At 36.7% G+C, this 15,461-nt stretch overlaps 1 protein-coding gene across 1 annotated transcript in view; it reads left to right on the top strand.

Annotated features, from left to right (window-relative positions):
• The window catches only part of PRDM5 (PR/SET domain 5), a 492,849-nt gene that overhangs the window by 364,074 nt on the left and 113,314 nt on the right, over positions 1-15,461 (top strand). The window contains exon 14 of the mRNA XM_053703603.1: positions 9,386-9,471. Within this exon, the coding sequence (XP_053559578.1) occupies positions 9,386-9,471 (86 nt within the window). The remainder of the gene's footprint in view (positions 1-9,385; positions 9,472-15,461) is intronic.

The raw sequence follows: 15,461 nt of genomic DNA, 5'->3' as shown, positions 1-15,461 counted from the left end.
ATTCCTTAAAGGTCACCTCTTATCACATGCTTTTTTATTTGCTTTTCACAACAGGGGAGAGCTAGTTCATGTAAACTATATAGATAACATTGTGATCACACCCGTGGATTGTGGCAGACACTGCACTAATTGACTAAAATGAAAGTCAATAGATAATAAATAAAATGTCATGTGATCAGGGGCCTGTCAGAAGATGCTTAGATACAAGTTAATCACACAGGTAAAAAGTATATTAATATAATAGTGTTGGTTATGCAAAACTGGGGAATGGGTAATAAAGGGATTATCTATCTTTGAAAACAACAAAAATTCTGGTGTTGACTGTCCCTTTAAATTAACTATATTACATATAAAAAAACGAACCCTACTCAAATTATTTAAATATACTATTAAAAATTACTAAGTTAAAAAAAAAAAAACAAACACTAAGTTACAAAAACAAACAAACACTAAGTTACAAAAACAAACAAACCACAGTATCAAAAATAAAAATGAATTACACCTAATCTAATAGCCCTATCAAAATAAAAAAGCCCCACCCAAAATAAAAAAAACCCTAGCCTACAATAAACTACCAATGGCCCTTAAAAGGGCCTTTTGTGGGGAATTGCCCCAAAGAAATCAACTCTTTTACCTGGAAAAAAAATACAAACACATCCCCCAACAGTTAAACCCACCACCCACCCACCCAACCAACCCCCCCAAATAAAAAGCCTATCTAAAAAAAAACTAAGCTCCCCATTGCCCTGAAAAAGGCATTTGTATGGGCATTGCCCTTAAAATGGCATTTAGCTCTTTTACCTGCCCAGACCCTACTCTAAAAATAAAACCCACCCAAAAAAAAACTTAAATAAACCTAACACTAGCCCCCGACGATCCACTTTCAGTTTTTGAAGTTCCTATTGGGACAGCCAATAGGATGAGAGCTGCTCAAATCCTATTGGCTGATTGGAACAGCCAATATGATTTTAGCAGCTCTAATCCTATTGGCTGATTGGAAACTTTCAGCCAATAGGAATCCAAGGGACGCCATCTTGGATTACGTCACTTGCATTCAAGTTCCAGTTTACGGCGGCGATCGTATTGAAGAGGAGCTCCGCGCCGAATGTCTTCAGGATGGACCCACTCCGCGCCGCATAGATGAAGATAGAAGAGGCCGCATGGATGAAGACTTCGCCGGATGGATGAAGATAGAAGAGGCCGCCCGGATGAAGATAGAAAGGCCGCCCGGATGAAGACTTCTTGCTGCCCGGATGAATACTTCTTGCCGGCTGGATGGATCCTACAAGCGGAACTTCAAAAACTGTAAGTGGATAGTCGGGGGTTAGTGTCAGGTTTATTTAAAGTGAATGTAAATTTTGATGATAAAGTGCCCGAGTTTTTTAAATTTGATTAAAAACAGGGGCACTTTAATTCATAAAAATTTACATTTCACTCGTGTTGTGAAAATACCTTTTAATCTTGACAGCCGCTCCAGCTTCCCCCCTGTCGTCGCAAGCCTCTTCCTACATCAGAAATGACGATTCTGTCATCCTCCAATCACGGCTTCCCCCCTGGGGGATGCAGTGTCAGATTCAACGCCGTGATTGGAGGAAGCCGGATTCCTCACTTTAGACCCAGGAAGAGGCTTTGCGACGGGCGGAGGAAGCGATGCAGCAGCTGTCAAGATTAAATGGTATTTTTTCACAACACGAGTGAAATGTAAATTTTGATGAATTAAAGTGCCCCTGTTTTTGATCAAATTTTTAAAAACTGGCACTTTATCTTCAAAATTTACATTCACTTTAAGGGTTTTTTGAGTAGGGTCTGGGCTAAATGCCCTTTTAAGGGCAATGCCCATACAATGCCCTTTTCAGGGCAATGGGGAGTTTAGGTTTTTTTAGATAGACTTTTTATTTGTGGGGGTTGGTTGAGTGGGTGGTGGGTTTAACTGTTGGGGGGGTGTTTGTATTTTTTTTTTTTCAGGTAAAAGAGCTGATTTCTTTGGGGCAATGCCCCGCAAAAGGCCCTTTTAAGGGCCATTGGTAGTTTATTGTAGGCTAGGTTTTTTTTATTTTGGGGGGCTTTTTTATTTTGATAGGGCTATTAGATTAAGTGTAGTTTGTTTTTATTTTTGATACTGTGTTTTTTTTGTAACTTAGTGTTTGTTTTTTTTGTAACTTAGTAACTTTTAATAGTATATTTAAATAATTTGAGTAGGGTTAGGGTTTTTTAATATGTAATATAGTTAATTTAATTGCTAGTTTAATGTAATTGTAGTATAATATGTAGGGTAGGTTAATTAATAGTTTAATATAGTTTCTTTTAATTCTACAGGTAAGTTTTAATTTATTTTAAGATAGGGATGGGGTAATTTTAATTTAAAGTTAGCGGCTTGTTAGGTTTAGGGGTTAATAGCTTAATTTAGTTTATGGCGATGTGGGGGGCTGGTGGTTTAGGGGTTAATAGGTTTAGTTAATGGTAGTGATGTGGGAGGCCAGAGGTTTAGGGGTTAATACATTTATTTAGTGGCAGCGGGGTCCAAGAGCGGCAGGATAGGGGTTAATAACTTTATTAAAGTTGCAGCGGGTCCGGGAGCAGCAGGATAGGGGTTAAACATTTTAGTATAGTGGCAGCGTTTAGTGACAGGATATAAATAAAGTTGGGAAAAAGCCAAATAGCAGCAAGATCGATGATTGTTAGTTAACAAGAGTCCAATGCTCATCGCCCCCGTACTTGGTGCGCTGCTTTTTGCCGGCTTTTTTTTATAAATATGGAGAGCGTATTCAGGTCCTCGGCCGTGATGTTAGGCGAGAGTATTGGTGCCGGCGAATGCAGCATAGTTGAGGCTTTGATAAATATCCCCCTAAATGTCTATCATCCATTTTTTTACGCCTCGAATCTTTGTCCAAAGTTTTTTGGGCACATAATCCCCTTGAGATTGTTTTGAATTGATTACACACACAATACCGTGGGAGAGAAGTAACTATTCAGTGATATTTAAGAAAGGTTTGCAAAGACATCCAGAAATTATTATTATATTTTATTATAATACTTCATTCAGACTCGCCAGAAACACAAGTTATGAAGCAGCGGTCACAAAGACCGCTGCTCCATAACCCTGTCCGCCTGCTCTGATAAGGCGGACAGGGATCGCCGGAAATCAACCCGATCGAATATGATCGGGTTGATTGACACCCCCCTGCTGGCAGCCCATTGGGGGCGGCTTTGCACCAGCAGCTCTTGTGATCTGCTGGTGCAATTCTGAATACGGAGAGCGTATTGCTCTCCGCATTCAGCGAGGTCTTGCGGACCTGATCCGCACTGTCGGATCAGGTCCGCAAGACCTTTGATAAATAGGCCCCACTGTCTGAATCATGAAAGAAAATATTTGGGTTTCATGTCCATTTAAAATTGTATGAAATCCAAAGAGTACTTATTGTTAAATGAATTGGAAAGTCTTGGTGAGTGGGCTTACATTATCCTTGTGGCTATACACAAAAATGTGTTTGTGCAGGAAAATAGTGATAAGATGGGACTGAGTATTTGGCAAACAATACTACAATACCCATATCATATGATATTTAGATAATCTTTTTTGCAGTATTTTCTACAATATGACAGCATCCAGTATTATCAATTAGCTTTTTGCTTAGATGAACACGCAATAAGCCATTTTTAGTGTAACCATCACAATCCATTAAAAATTGACATAATTTTAGCCCATCAGATGCTTATCATTGAGACCCTTTGCAAACTATATTCCAATCCATTAGAAGGCCCTTTGTACATTGAGTTTTCAGTCAACCCTTGGGATGTTATGTTTAAAATATATTTTTTCATGAATATAGATTAAATAAAAGCTTTTCAAATTTAAAAGTGAAACTGATACCTAGGTATCTATTGCTTACTGACAGGAGCAACTCCCATGGGAAGGGAATTTATTCAGCACAGGAACATCTGTTTTTCAAAAAAAGAAATCTCTATAATACATTTTAAATTGGTAAACTATAAAACACTTTCAGACATAACAAATGAACATCAAAATGTTCCTTAATAGTTGCAGTAAATTAGCTGGATGCTATGAAAATGGCTTTAAAGTATGTGTGTATATATGTGTGTGTGTATACTATAGACTTCTAATTGTCAAAGATTGAATGGCTGGTGTTTTAGAAAGCTGAACTGTTACTAATGTTGTTTTTCTTGTGTACTAATAAAAATGATATACTTTTTTTATATAGTATTCTGGCTTTTCGTCATATTTGGGTATTTCTGCAAAAATAGAATTAGTTCTAAAATGCTTTATCTGCTAAAAAAAAAGGTATGATTTGTGTGGGAGCCTTACAGAAAATGAGGGTGATGTATGAGTGCATGTATAAGACTAATAATGTCATCAGCACACAGGTGTAAAATGATGTGCATTGAAGGGGTTAAATCAGGCGCACAGTGGCCTAGATTTGGAGTTTGGCGTTAGCCGTGAAAACCAGCGTTAGAGGCTCCTAACGCTGGTTTTAGGCTACCTCCGGTATTTGGAGTCACTCAAAATAGGGTCTAACGCTCACTTTTCAGCCGCGACTTTTCCATACCGCAGATCCCCTTACGTAAATTGCGTATCCTATCTTTTCAATGGGATCTTTCTAACTCCTGTATTTAGAGTCGTGTCTGAAGTGAGCGTTAGACATCTAACGACAAAACTCCAGCCGCAGGAAAAAAGTCAGTAGTTAAGAGCTTTCTGGGCTAACGCCGGTTTATAAAGCTCTTAACTACTGTATTCTAAAGTACACTAACACCCATAAACTACCTATGTACCCCTAAACCGAGGTCCCCCCACATCGCCGACACTCGAATACATTTTTTAACCCCTAATCTGCCGACCGCCACCTACGTTATCCTTATGTACCCCTAATCTGCAGCCCCTAACACCGCCGACCCCTGTATTATATTTATTAACCCCTAACCTGCCCCCCACAACGTCGCCTCCACCTACCTACACTTATTAACCCCTAATCTGCCGACCGCAAAGCGCCGCCACCTACGTTATCCTTATGTACCCCTAATCTGCTGCCCCTAACACCGCCGACCCCTATATTATATTTATTAACCCCTAATCTGCCCCCCACAACGTCACAGCCAGCTACCTACAATAATTAACCCCTAATCTGCCGACCGCAAAGCGCCGCCACCTACGTTATCCTTATGTACCCCTAATCTGCTGCCCCTAACACCGCCGACCCCTATATTATATTTATTAACCCCTAATCTGCCCCCCACAACGTCGCCTCCACCTGCCTACACTTATTAACCCCTAATCTGCCGACCGGAGCTCACCGCTATTCTAATAAATGTATTAACCCCTAAAGCTAAATCTAACCCTAACACTAACTAAGTTAAATATAATTTTAATCTAACGAAATTAATTAACTCTTATTAAATAAATTATTCCTATTTAAAGATAAATACTTACCTGTAAAATAAATCCTAATATAGCTACAATATAAATTATAATTACATTGTAGCTATTTTAGGATTAATATTTATTTGACAGGCAACTTTGTAATTATTTTAACCAGGTACAATAGCTATTAAATAGGTAAGAACAATTTAATAGCTACCTAGTTAAAATAATTACAAAATTACCTGTAAAATAAATCCTAACCTAAGTTACAATTAAACCTAACACTATACTATCATTAAATTAATTAAATAAAATACCTACAATTACCTACAATTAAACCTAACACTGCACTATCAATAAATAAATTAAATACAATTCCTACAAATAACTACAATGAAATAAACTAACTAAAGTACAAAAAATAAAAAAGAACTAAGTTACAAAAAATAAAAAAATATTTACAAACATAAGAAAAATATTACAACAATTTTAAACTAATTACACCTACTCTAAGCCCCCTAATAAAATAACAAAGACCCCCAAAATAAAAAATGCCCTACCCTATTCTAAATTACTAAAGTTCAAAGCTCTTTTACCTTACCAGCCCTGAACAGGGCCCTTTGCGGGGCATGCCCCAAGAAGTTCAGCTCTTTTGCCTGTAAAAAAAAAAACATACAATACCCCCCCCCCAACATTACAACCCACCACCCACATACCCCTAATCTAACCCAAACCCCCCTTAAATAAACCATGATCCGGATGAAGTCTTCTATCAACGGCATCTTCAATCTTCAATCCTATCAGCCAATCGGAATTCGAAGGAAACGCCATCTTGGATGACATCCCTTAAAGGAACCGTCATTCGGCTAGTAGGCGTCGGGAGAAGAGGATGTTCCGCGTAGGAGGTCTGCAAGATGGATCCGGAAGAAAGAAGATTGAAGATGCCGTTGATAGAAGACTTCATCCGGATCATGGACCTCTTCAGCTCCCGCTTGGATGAAGACTTCAGCCGGATCATGGACCTCTTCAGCTCCCGCTTGGATGAAGACTTCAGCCGGATAATGGACCTCTTCAGCCCCCCGCTTGGGGTTGGATCAGGACATCGGAGGAGCTCTTCAGGACGGATCGGTGAACCTGGTATGGTGAAGATAAGGTAGGAAGATCTTCAGGGGCTTAGTGTTAGGTTTATTTAAGGGGGGTTTGGGTTAGATTAGGGGTATGTGGGTGGTGGGTTGTAATGTTGGGGGGGTATTGTATGGTTTTTTTTTTACAGGCAAAAGAGCTGAACTTCTTGGGGCATGCCCCGCAAAGGGCCCTGTTCAGGGCTGGTAAGGTAAAAGAGCTTTGAACTGTAGTAATTTAGAATAGGGTAGGGCATTTTTTATTTTGGGGGTCTTTGTTATTTTATTAGGGGGCTTAGAGTAGGTGTAATTAGTTTAAAATTGTTGTAATATTTTTCTTATGTTTGTAAATATTTTTTTATTTTTTGTAACTTAGTTCTTTTTTATTTTTTGTACTTTAGTTAGTTTATTTAATTGAGGTTATTTGTAGGAATTGTATTTAATTTATTTATTGATAGTGTAGTGTCAGGTTTAATTGTAGGTAATTGTAGGTATTGTATTTAATTAATTTAATGATAGTATAGTGTTAGGTTTAATTGTATCTTAGGTTAAGATTTATTTTACAGGTAATTTTGTAATTATTTTAACTAGGTAGCTATTAAATAGTTCTTAACTATTTAATAGCTATTGTACCTGGTTAAAATAATTACAAAGTTGCCTGTCAAATAAATATTAATCCTAAAATAGCTATAATATAATTATAATTTATATTGTAGCTATATTAGGATTTATTTTACAGGTAAGTATTTAGCTTTAAATAGGAATAATTTATTTAATAAGAGTTAATTTATTTCGTTAGATGTAAATTATATTTAACTTAGGGGGGTGTTAGTGTTAGGGTTAGACTTAGCTTTAGGGGTTAATACATTTATTAGAATAGCGGTGAGCTCCAGTCGGAAGATTAGGGGTTAATAATTGAAGTTAGGTGTCGGCGATGTTAGGGAGGGCAGATTAGGGGTTAATACTATTTATTATAGGGTTAGTGAGGCGGATTAGGGGTTAATAACTTTATTATAGTAGCGCTCAGGTCCGCTCGGCAGATTAGGGGTTAATAAGTGTAGGCAGGTGGAGGCGACGTTGTGGGGGGCAGATTAGGGGTTAATAAATATAATATAGGGGTCGGCGATGTTAGGGCAGCAGATTAGGGGTACATAGGGATAATGTAAGTAGCGGCGGTTTACGGAGCGGCAGATTAGGGGTTAATAATAATATGCAGGGGTCAGCGATAGCGGGGGCGGCAGATTAGGGGTTAATAAGTGTAAGGTTAGGGGTTTTTAGACTCGGGGTACATGTTAGGGTGTTAGGTGCAGACGTAGGAAGTGTTTCCGCATAGCAAACAATGGGGCTGCGTTAGGAGCTGAACGCGGCTTTTTTGCAGGTGTTAGGTTTTTTTTCAGCTCAAACAGCCCCATTGTTTTCTATGGGAGAATCGTGCACGAGCACGTTTTTGAGGCTGGCCGCTTGCGTAAGCAACTCTGGTATCGAGAGTTGAAGCTGCGTTAAAAATGCTCTACGCTCATTTTTTGGAGCCTAACGCAGCCTTTATGTGGACTCTCAATACCAGAGTTATTTTTATGGTGCGGCCAGAAAAAAGCCGGCGTTAGTTTTTCGGGTCGTTACCGACAAAACTCCAAATCTAGCCGAGTATTAGCTACTTCCACATTTTCAATAAATGTTGCTACCCTGGATTTTTTATTTTTATTTGATGTGGGAACATTTTTCAACAAATTATTGCATAGAAAGAATTTTTTTTATATAGGACTTTTATACTATGACAAAATCATAACATAACCGTTCTATAGAGTGTGAGATACATATACTAGTTGCTTGAAAGTACTGTTGTTTTTATCACATAAAAGCAGATTTATTTAAAAAATACAGACAAACGTGTGCTTTTTTTACAAATCAGTTATGACAGTACTATAAATCATCAGTATGAGTAGGGTTGGTAAGTCCCAGGAGTCTGTCTTCATCATCACTATGTCAAATCAGTCAAGACACCAGCATGCAATTTACATACATGAGAAAGCTCTGACCAGTGGTTTACAGAACACAATATGTATTAATATAAGAGTTTAGATTTCCTGTTACTTTGCCATTTTGATTTTTGACATGTACACTTGATCGTACATTGTGTACTTTGTAATCAACCATACATTTAGCAACGTTCCGTTCAGCTTGGGAAACGAGATTAATGGTTAAAAGACACATATATCTAATGGAAAACAGACTTAAGATTTTTTAAAAATATTTTTAAATACTTTATTATTTAGAGATACTTAAAAGTTAGAAAAGAAAACCCAAAATCACAACTGTTTATTAATTACATTTTAGAAAAAACATACGGAAGAAAGCAAGGTCCCATTTTTCCTTATTCAATATGTTTTAGTTTGAAGATCATAGCAGCAGCTTATTTCTTACTAGATGCTTATTGTTAGTTAAATATGGAGTGCAAAGAAAATTTGATTATAGTAATTAAATGTGATGGTTGCAATCCAGATGGAAAAAATGCTGAACAGATGTGTATTGTTAGCACTCTAAGAAAAGTGTGTATGAAAGCAGCAAACTGCAAACTTACCAGCCACAACAAAATGGAAGCTTAGTATATCTCTACAAGGTTACATATTATGCTAGAAAAAGTATAAAACTAAAACTGGTGCTGTCCTCCAACCCTGCATTTAACCAGTGAATTATTTTGTTATTTATGTAAAGGTTTAAAACCTCAGCTCTCCACTCTCTTTTTCACTCTTCTTACATGAGCGCACTCTTCAGACTATAGAAGAATGTCCCTCACTTTGACATATTGTCATGCTGTGCTTTCTTGATATGTTAGGCATTTTTTCACCCATTCAGTTGCTCGTGATAAATGTGATACTTGTCTGAATTGCAGGTGAGCGCCCGTACCAGTGTCCATATTGTGACAAAGCTTTCAGTAAGAATGACGGGTTAAAGATGCACATTCGGACACACACAAGGGTAAGAAACAATTCTCTTTTAAAACCAATCACTGATTTAAATGAGCAGCAATTCCTTTTATTGTTTGTGAAAAAGAATGTTTAAATTAACTCTCCAGTATGTGCTGTTCTAGATAGTATAATGAACACTTAAAATAAATAAATAAATAAAAATAGAAATGAGCTGTAGAGAAATTCTCCTCATTTATATAATCATATTAAAGGCTTCAATCCTATCATAATGACTAAAACATACTTGTTAAACACTAGTTTAGTCAAATGCAAAGGTAAATAATCAATATATAGCAAAGCATAATGAGTATAATAGACCCTGTTAGTAGATTTATAATACTTTTTTTAACTTTTTTTAACCTGAAACTAGAAGCCTGGGTGTAGAGTCTTGGCAAACTAGGGATTGAGCCAAGTAGCCCAGGATAGTGTCAGATAGTCAAAGATAACAAAATGTCTTGTTATGGTTGTATGGACTTTGAGTGTAATTAGGTATTTATGTGTGGATTTCAGGTAGTTCTCAGTTTCAAAATGTGAAACCTAACCTTGAGTAAAGAAAAGTGGGGCAGTGGGATAGATGTTCCAACTAGGACCATCCTAAAAAAAGCAAGTCAGTTTCGATCTCTGGTTTATATATCCTCTCTAATTTTCTAGTGATTGGCACGGTAATAGTGATCACATGCCTCAAGTTTTTACCCATATAGAATTTTAGGAAATGAAGGGTCACTTTTAGAGCCCTTATCCCACCTCATAAAACACAGAGGGTTTTGAGACACCAGTTTCGAAGAGGGGAACCCCCTCTTTCCAGTGTGAAGTCTCATACTTTTGTCACTAGTATGTAATTGGTATACAAATGGCACTCTCCTACTTAATGTATTTAATATATGGAGGCAGTGGCCCCAAAGGAGCCCCTGTCCCCTAAAGACAACATGCAACATACATACACGCAATACCTCTCACATAAAAAAGGAGTTTCCCCAATTTAAAATGAGGGGGTCTCATACATCTTAAGGTAGCAAATGTTTGCTATAGAAATGTCAATCATCTGTACTTTGGTGACTTTTACAGAGCTCTGGGCTTTAAAATGGACCCTAGCACCCCAAAATAAGCACTATAATAAGGCTAGTTAGTGACACCTCTTTTGAAAGAGGAGTGGCCATTTTTTTAGAGGAGAGATCACATTCCTAGGTGACTATTCATTGACCACTGTGTTAACAGGGATCACCTCACAGAAGCAAAAGCATGTTGAACCACATCTGGGGTCACAACACTTTTTGGGCAAGATTACAAGTCACGCGATAAGGTCTTTTCGCAATCAATTTCCATTGCGCAGGTAGTCTTGAAAAATCGCGATTGACCCGCCTTTTACACGACAATCCTTTCCGCGCTCGAAGAGCTGTAGTTTATCATTTTTGAGCAACATAAAAGTTTCACAAAACACTTCAAAAATACATTACAAAGTACAGTTACACTTCTAATAATACTATCTAATAAAAACTATTTAAAAAAAATATTGCACACAAAAACAGACAAAGGGATTTTACATACACATACATAGAGAAACATGGATTTATATGTATACAGATATGTTTAACTATAGAGATGATGAAAAGATTTTACATTACAATCTTATGCAAATTAAACAATATCTCAGAGGGAATTTCAAAGAGATATTCGAATATAAATCTCGAGATATCTAGGCATTTATATATATTCATATACATATCTCGGTATAAATAGATATATCAGTCCAAAAATCATCACATATATAGAGAAATATTTACTTATAAATAAATAGAATATATTTTGTTATGAAAAAAATTTTGCAATATAAAATATTTGCATTTTCATGTACACTTTTCGAGGAGAATCCGTCATGAGCTTTGCACAACAGATTAGTCTTTTTTTCTTTCTTCTATTTGTCTTTTCCATTGACTTTTATGGGGAATACGGGAACACGCACAAAATTTGACTGTTTGGATTATGTGGCTATTTATTTTGCAACTTGTAATAGCTGCGCAACCCCAAATGTGAAAAAGCCATAATGCGCACTGAGTTTTTGCAACTGACTTGTAATATTGCCCTTTAAGAGACCTTTATTACCCCCTTACAATAATACTATGGCTTAAGACCCTGCATTTGAAACAGTAAGGTTCCACGATTCAAATAAGGGGTTTCATGTCCTTATAGCTATGAATTGCCTCACTTTTTGTGTTGTAGATGTTACAGTTTGTAGATACAGGTTTCTCTGAACTAATGAAAAGATGTAGGAATCAAAATAAATGGGAGAACTGGGTGTAAAAATATGTAATATTTTGTGAAATTTTATATAATAAGACTTTTGGTAGAACTTTTTTTTATATATTTTTTTGATATGCTGTGTGAGTTTAGACAAGGTTACGACACACTCTGGAGGGAATTACACAATCTATGTTCTCCACCTAACCTGCAAAATCATAAGAATCAACACTTTTTTAGCCTTGTTCTTTTATTAACGTTTGCTGAAAGATATAACTGCTCATCCTCCCAAAAGGATTGTTTGGGCTCCTGGTCTATTAAGGTATTGTTTACGGTTACTTAACCACCGTTCTAAGAGACATTATTTTAGACTTGCATTGTACTTCTATTAAGAAATGCACTTCTAATCTTATAGATTTTTTAGATATTGTTGTTATTTTAATTGTTTGCACATATTGTTCCAAAACAATTTGTTCCTGGCATATTGCATCTCACTCAATGCCATTTTAGTTGTTAGTTAATACCTTACAAGGTTTAGTGTTTTTAATGTTTATATGAATTTACTCACCTGCATATTAAAGTGTTTACATTTTTAAACAGATCTTTAGGTCTCTTTTAATCCTTTATATAGTATAACAGTTATAAATTACTACATTTTATACTATCTCATCTAGTGCACACCTTATATATTAGGTATCATATACATTTTTTATACATTATCACATATTTTATTTTCTCAATTTGCTATTAATTTAGCGCTCACCTTATTGTCTCTTGAGGAAGGTTGTAATTTTTAGGTGTAGCTTATATTGAGTCTTAGAGGCCTATTTACTAAAGGTCTTGCAGACCTGATCCGACAGTTCGGATCAGGTCCGCAAGACCTCGCTTTATGCGGAGAGCAATACGCTCTCCGTATTCAGCATTGCACCAGCAGCTCACAAGAGCTGCTGGTGCAACGCCGCCCCCTGCAGACTCGCGGCCGCCAGCAGGGGGGTGTCAATCAACCCGATCGTACTCGATCGGGTTGAATTGTGGCGATTCCTGTCCGCCTGCTCATAGCAGGCAGACAGGGTTATGGAGCAGCGGTCCATAGACCACTGCATCATAACTGCATCATAACTGCTGTTCCTGGCGAGTCTAAAGACTCGCCAGAAACACGGGCCCACAAGCCCCATACAGAGCTTGATAAATGGGCCTTAAGGCCACTGCTCCATAACTTTTCCGCTGCCTCTGAGGCTGCGGTCTTCAATCTGATTGACACCCATGCTAGCGGCTGATTGGCCACGAATCTGCAGCAGGCGGCATTGCACAAGCAGTTCTGGTGAACTGCTTGTGCAATGATAAATGCAGACAGCGTATATCTGTCGGACATGATATGCTACATCGTATCATGTCAGACAGACATTGGTAAATCTACCCCAATGTCTGGAAAATCAGAATTCTGTGTAATGTTAAATTTATGTAATATGTGCATGATATTAGATATTTTATACCTAATTGTTTTCTGCATAAATTTCACGATAGTGCATAGGGGCAAAAATAATGAATGTTCTCTTGTGATTTTTAATTGTTACTTTTAATTGAGCAATATGGTTATACAATCCTGCATTTGCTGTTTTGGGAAGGTGAACTGATAAAATGGTGAACAATAAAATGTGGGTTTTAAATATTTGGGAAATTATGACTCCCATAATGCAATTTACTGTGTACACCATAGAAAATGACAAAAATGTATTTATTTATTTATTTATTATGCATTTCATAGTGTTTTCCCTTATGATATTTCTGCCAATTAAAGTTATTTTCTAAAAAAGGTTGGTCTGTTGGAAAAAAGAGGTCTACTTCAGTGGGTACCTCATGAGTAAATGCAAGAGGGGCCAAACATCTAAAAACACCTGTAGCACAGGGGTGTGAAAATGTCTCAGCAGTGAAAGGGTTAATGTGGTCTTCTAGAGCTAGAGTTTCTTTACACCATTGAGGCTGAGTTTCTATGCATCCAATCAGTGTGTCTCAGAAGAAGGATCTGACTTCTACATAATGAAGATTGCTCCCTCAACGTATTACAGTTGCCATGAAAAAGTACAGTATTCCATATTTAATTTTTTTATTTTTTATTTTATTTATTGTTTTAAATATTTTTGTAATGAGTTTTTCATATACAAAGTATGAAGTTGTCATGGAAGGTATAGAATTGAGTGTTCCACATGTATAAAGTTAAAACCGGTATCTCATTTTTCCATGTTTCCATGACAATACATATAAGCAATTGAAAATACGTACGGTATGATAAGACTTATGATGCGAGTCCATCCATCTAGTCCATATTATTAGTTGCTACTGTTGTTTACAATGGAGTAAACACCCACAAAGTTGACAATGCTGTACCAGATGAGTAATATTAAAACATAGAAACTGGTTTGAAAGGAAGTCCTTGTTCCTAATACTTACTTTGTTGCATAAACATAATAACACATATTAATCTTATAAAAGAATCACATATACAACCAAAAATAAATATTTTATAACATTAAGGAATGTAAAGAAATTTTGTTTGTTTTCTTTTTTAAAAGATATGTCTTATATGGCCCAATACTACTGTGAGAACGAAAGTAGAGGATTTTGAATCTTAATATATAGAAGCTATAGAAACAGCTGTAAACATAAATGGGCCGCTTAAGCATGTATAATTAGTTACAGAAATATAATACTGATAAATGCAGTATTTATCACGGGAACCACGGAGTAAGTCTCTGGTCAGAATCAAGAAGTACCAGAGTACTATATGGGGGGGGGGGGAGGAGACCAGTCGTTAGGCAAAATGAAAAAGTTCTTATAAGGCCTATTAATAAAGGGAGAACTAATAGGCTTGTTATAGTGTATCTGTTTAAACACTAATGAGTAAAAGATTGGGATCTAACAGGAAGTGACCCCTAGATAGATCGTAAGACTGAATGAATAGTATATATTGTGGTATATAATAGCTCGGGGTGAAAATGTGGATATATATCCTGTGCCCTGGGAATGGGCCCAATACCCGACAACAGGAAAATACTAAACTAATACATGTAATACCCAGAGAGAGCACTAGTTGATCAAGCTACTATATTGAGGAGGAAGATATCGCCAAGGGCTTGTTTATATATACATTGGGGAGAAACAATATGCACAGTGTGGAAAATGTGGTCCCACCATGTAAATTATAAGTATTCCCAAATACACCATAAAACAGAATCATACTTATTTGGCTCTACCCATGAGGTTATTATTGTCTGAAAGAACCTTATTATTATCAGGTATTTGTAGAGCGCCAACAGATTCCGCAGCGCTGTGTATATACAGCAACTTTATATACATAGAAACATGTCGCACATCACTAAAACAAAAAAGAACAGGATGGGAAGTTGCTTACAAGCTAGCTAATCTTCATGAAGGATTATTGCAAGTCCCTCTTTAATTTAGACCTAGCATTAGGGAAGAACGTAGCTGTCAACACGGGAAATGAGTTGCTAGATAAATAAAGAAAATACTAACAGTATTGTGAGATAACACGAGTAAGCAATCATTTACTCCTGTGGCTAAAATTACTCAAATGGGGATGTAAGCACTTAAGACAGCGTTGTGTATGTTAAGATATAAATTATTTTAAAGATCTAAAGGTGAGATGGCTAACTTATATATAATAATATTTGGGGAGAGTAATGTGCTGGAGGGAGGTTTAGCATATCTTAATCACACAAACCCCAAAGATATAGGTGTTGTCAGTTA

The sequence above is a fragment of the Bombina bombina genome, chromosome 2, assembly GCF_027579735.1.
Source record: "Bombina bombina isolate aBomBom1 chromosome 2, aBomBom1.pri, whole genome shotgun sequence".
Classification (NCBI taxonomy): domain Eukaryota; kingdom Metazoa; phylum Chordata; class Amphibia; order Anura; family Bombinatoridae; genus Bombina; species Bombina bombina.
Note: the sequence above shows the minus strand (reverse complement) of the source record. Positions and strands in the feature narration are given on the sequence as shown.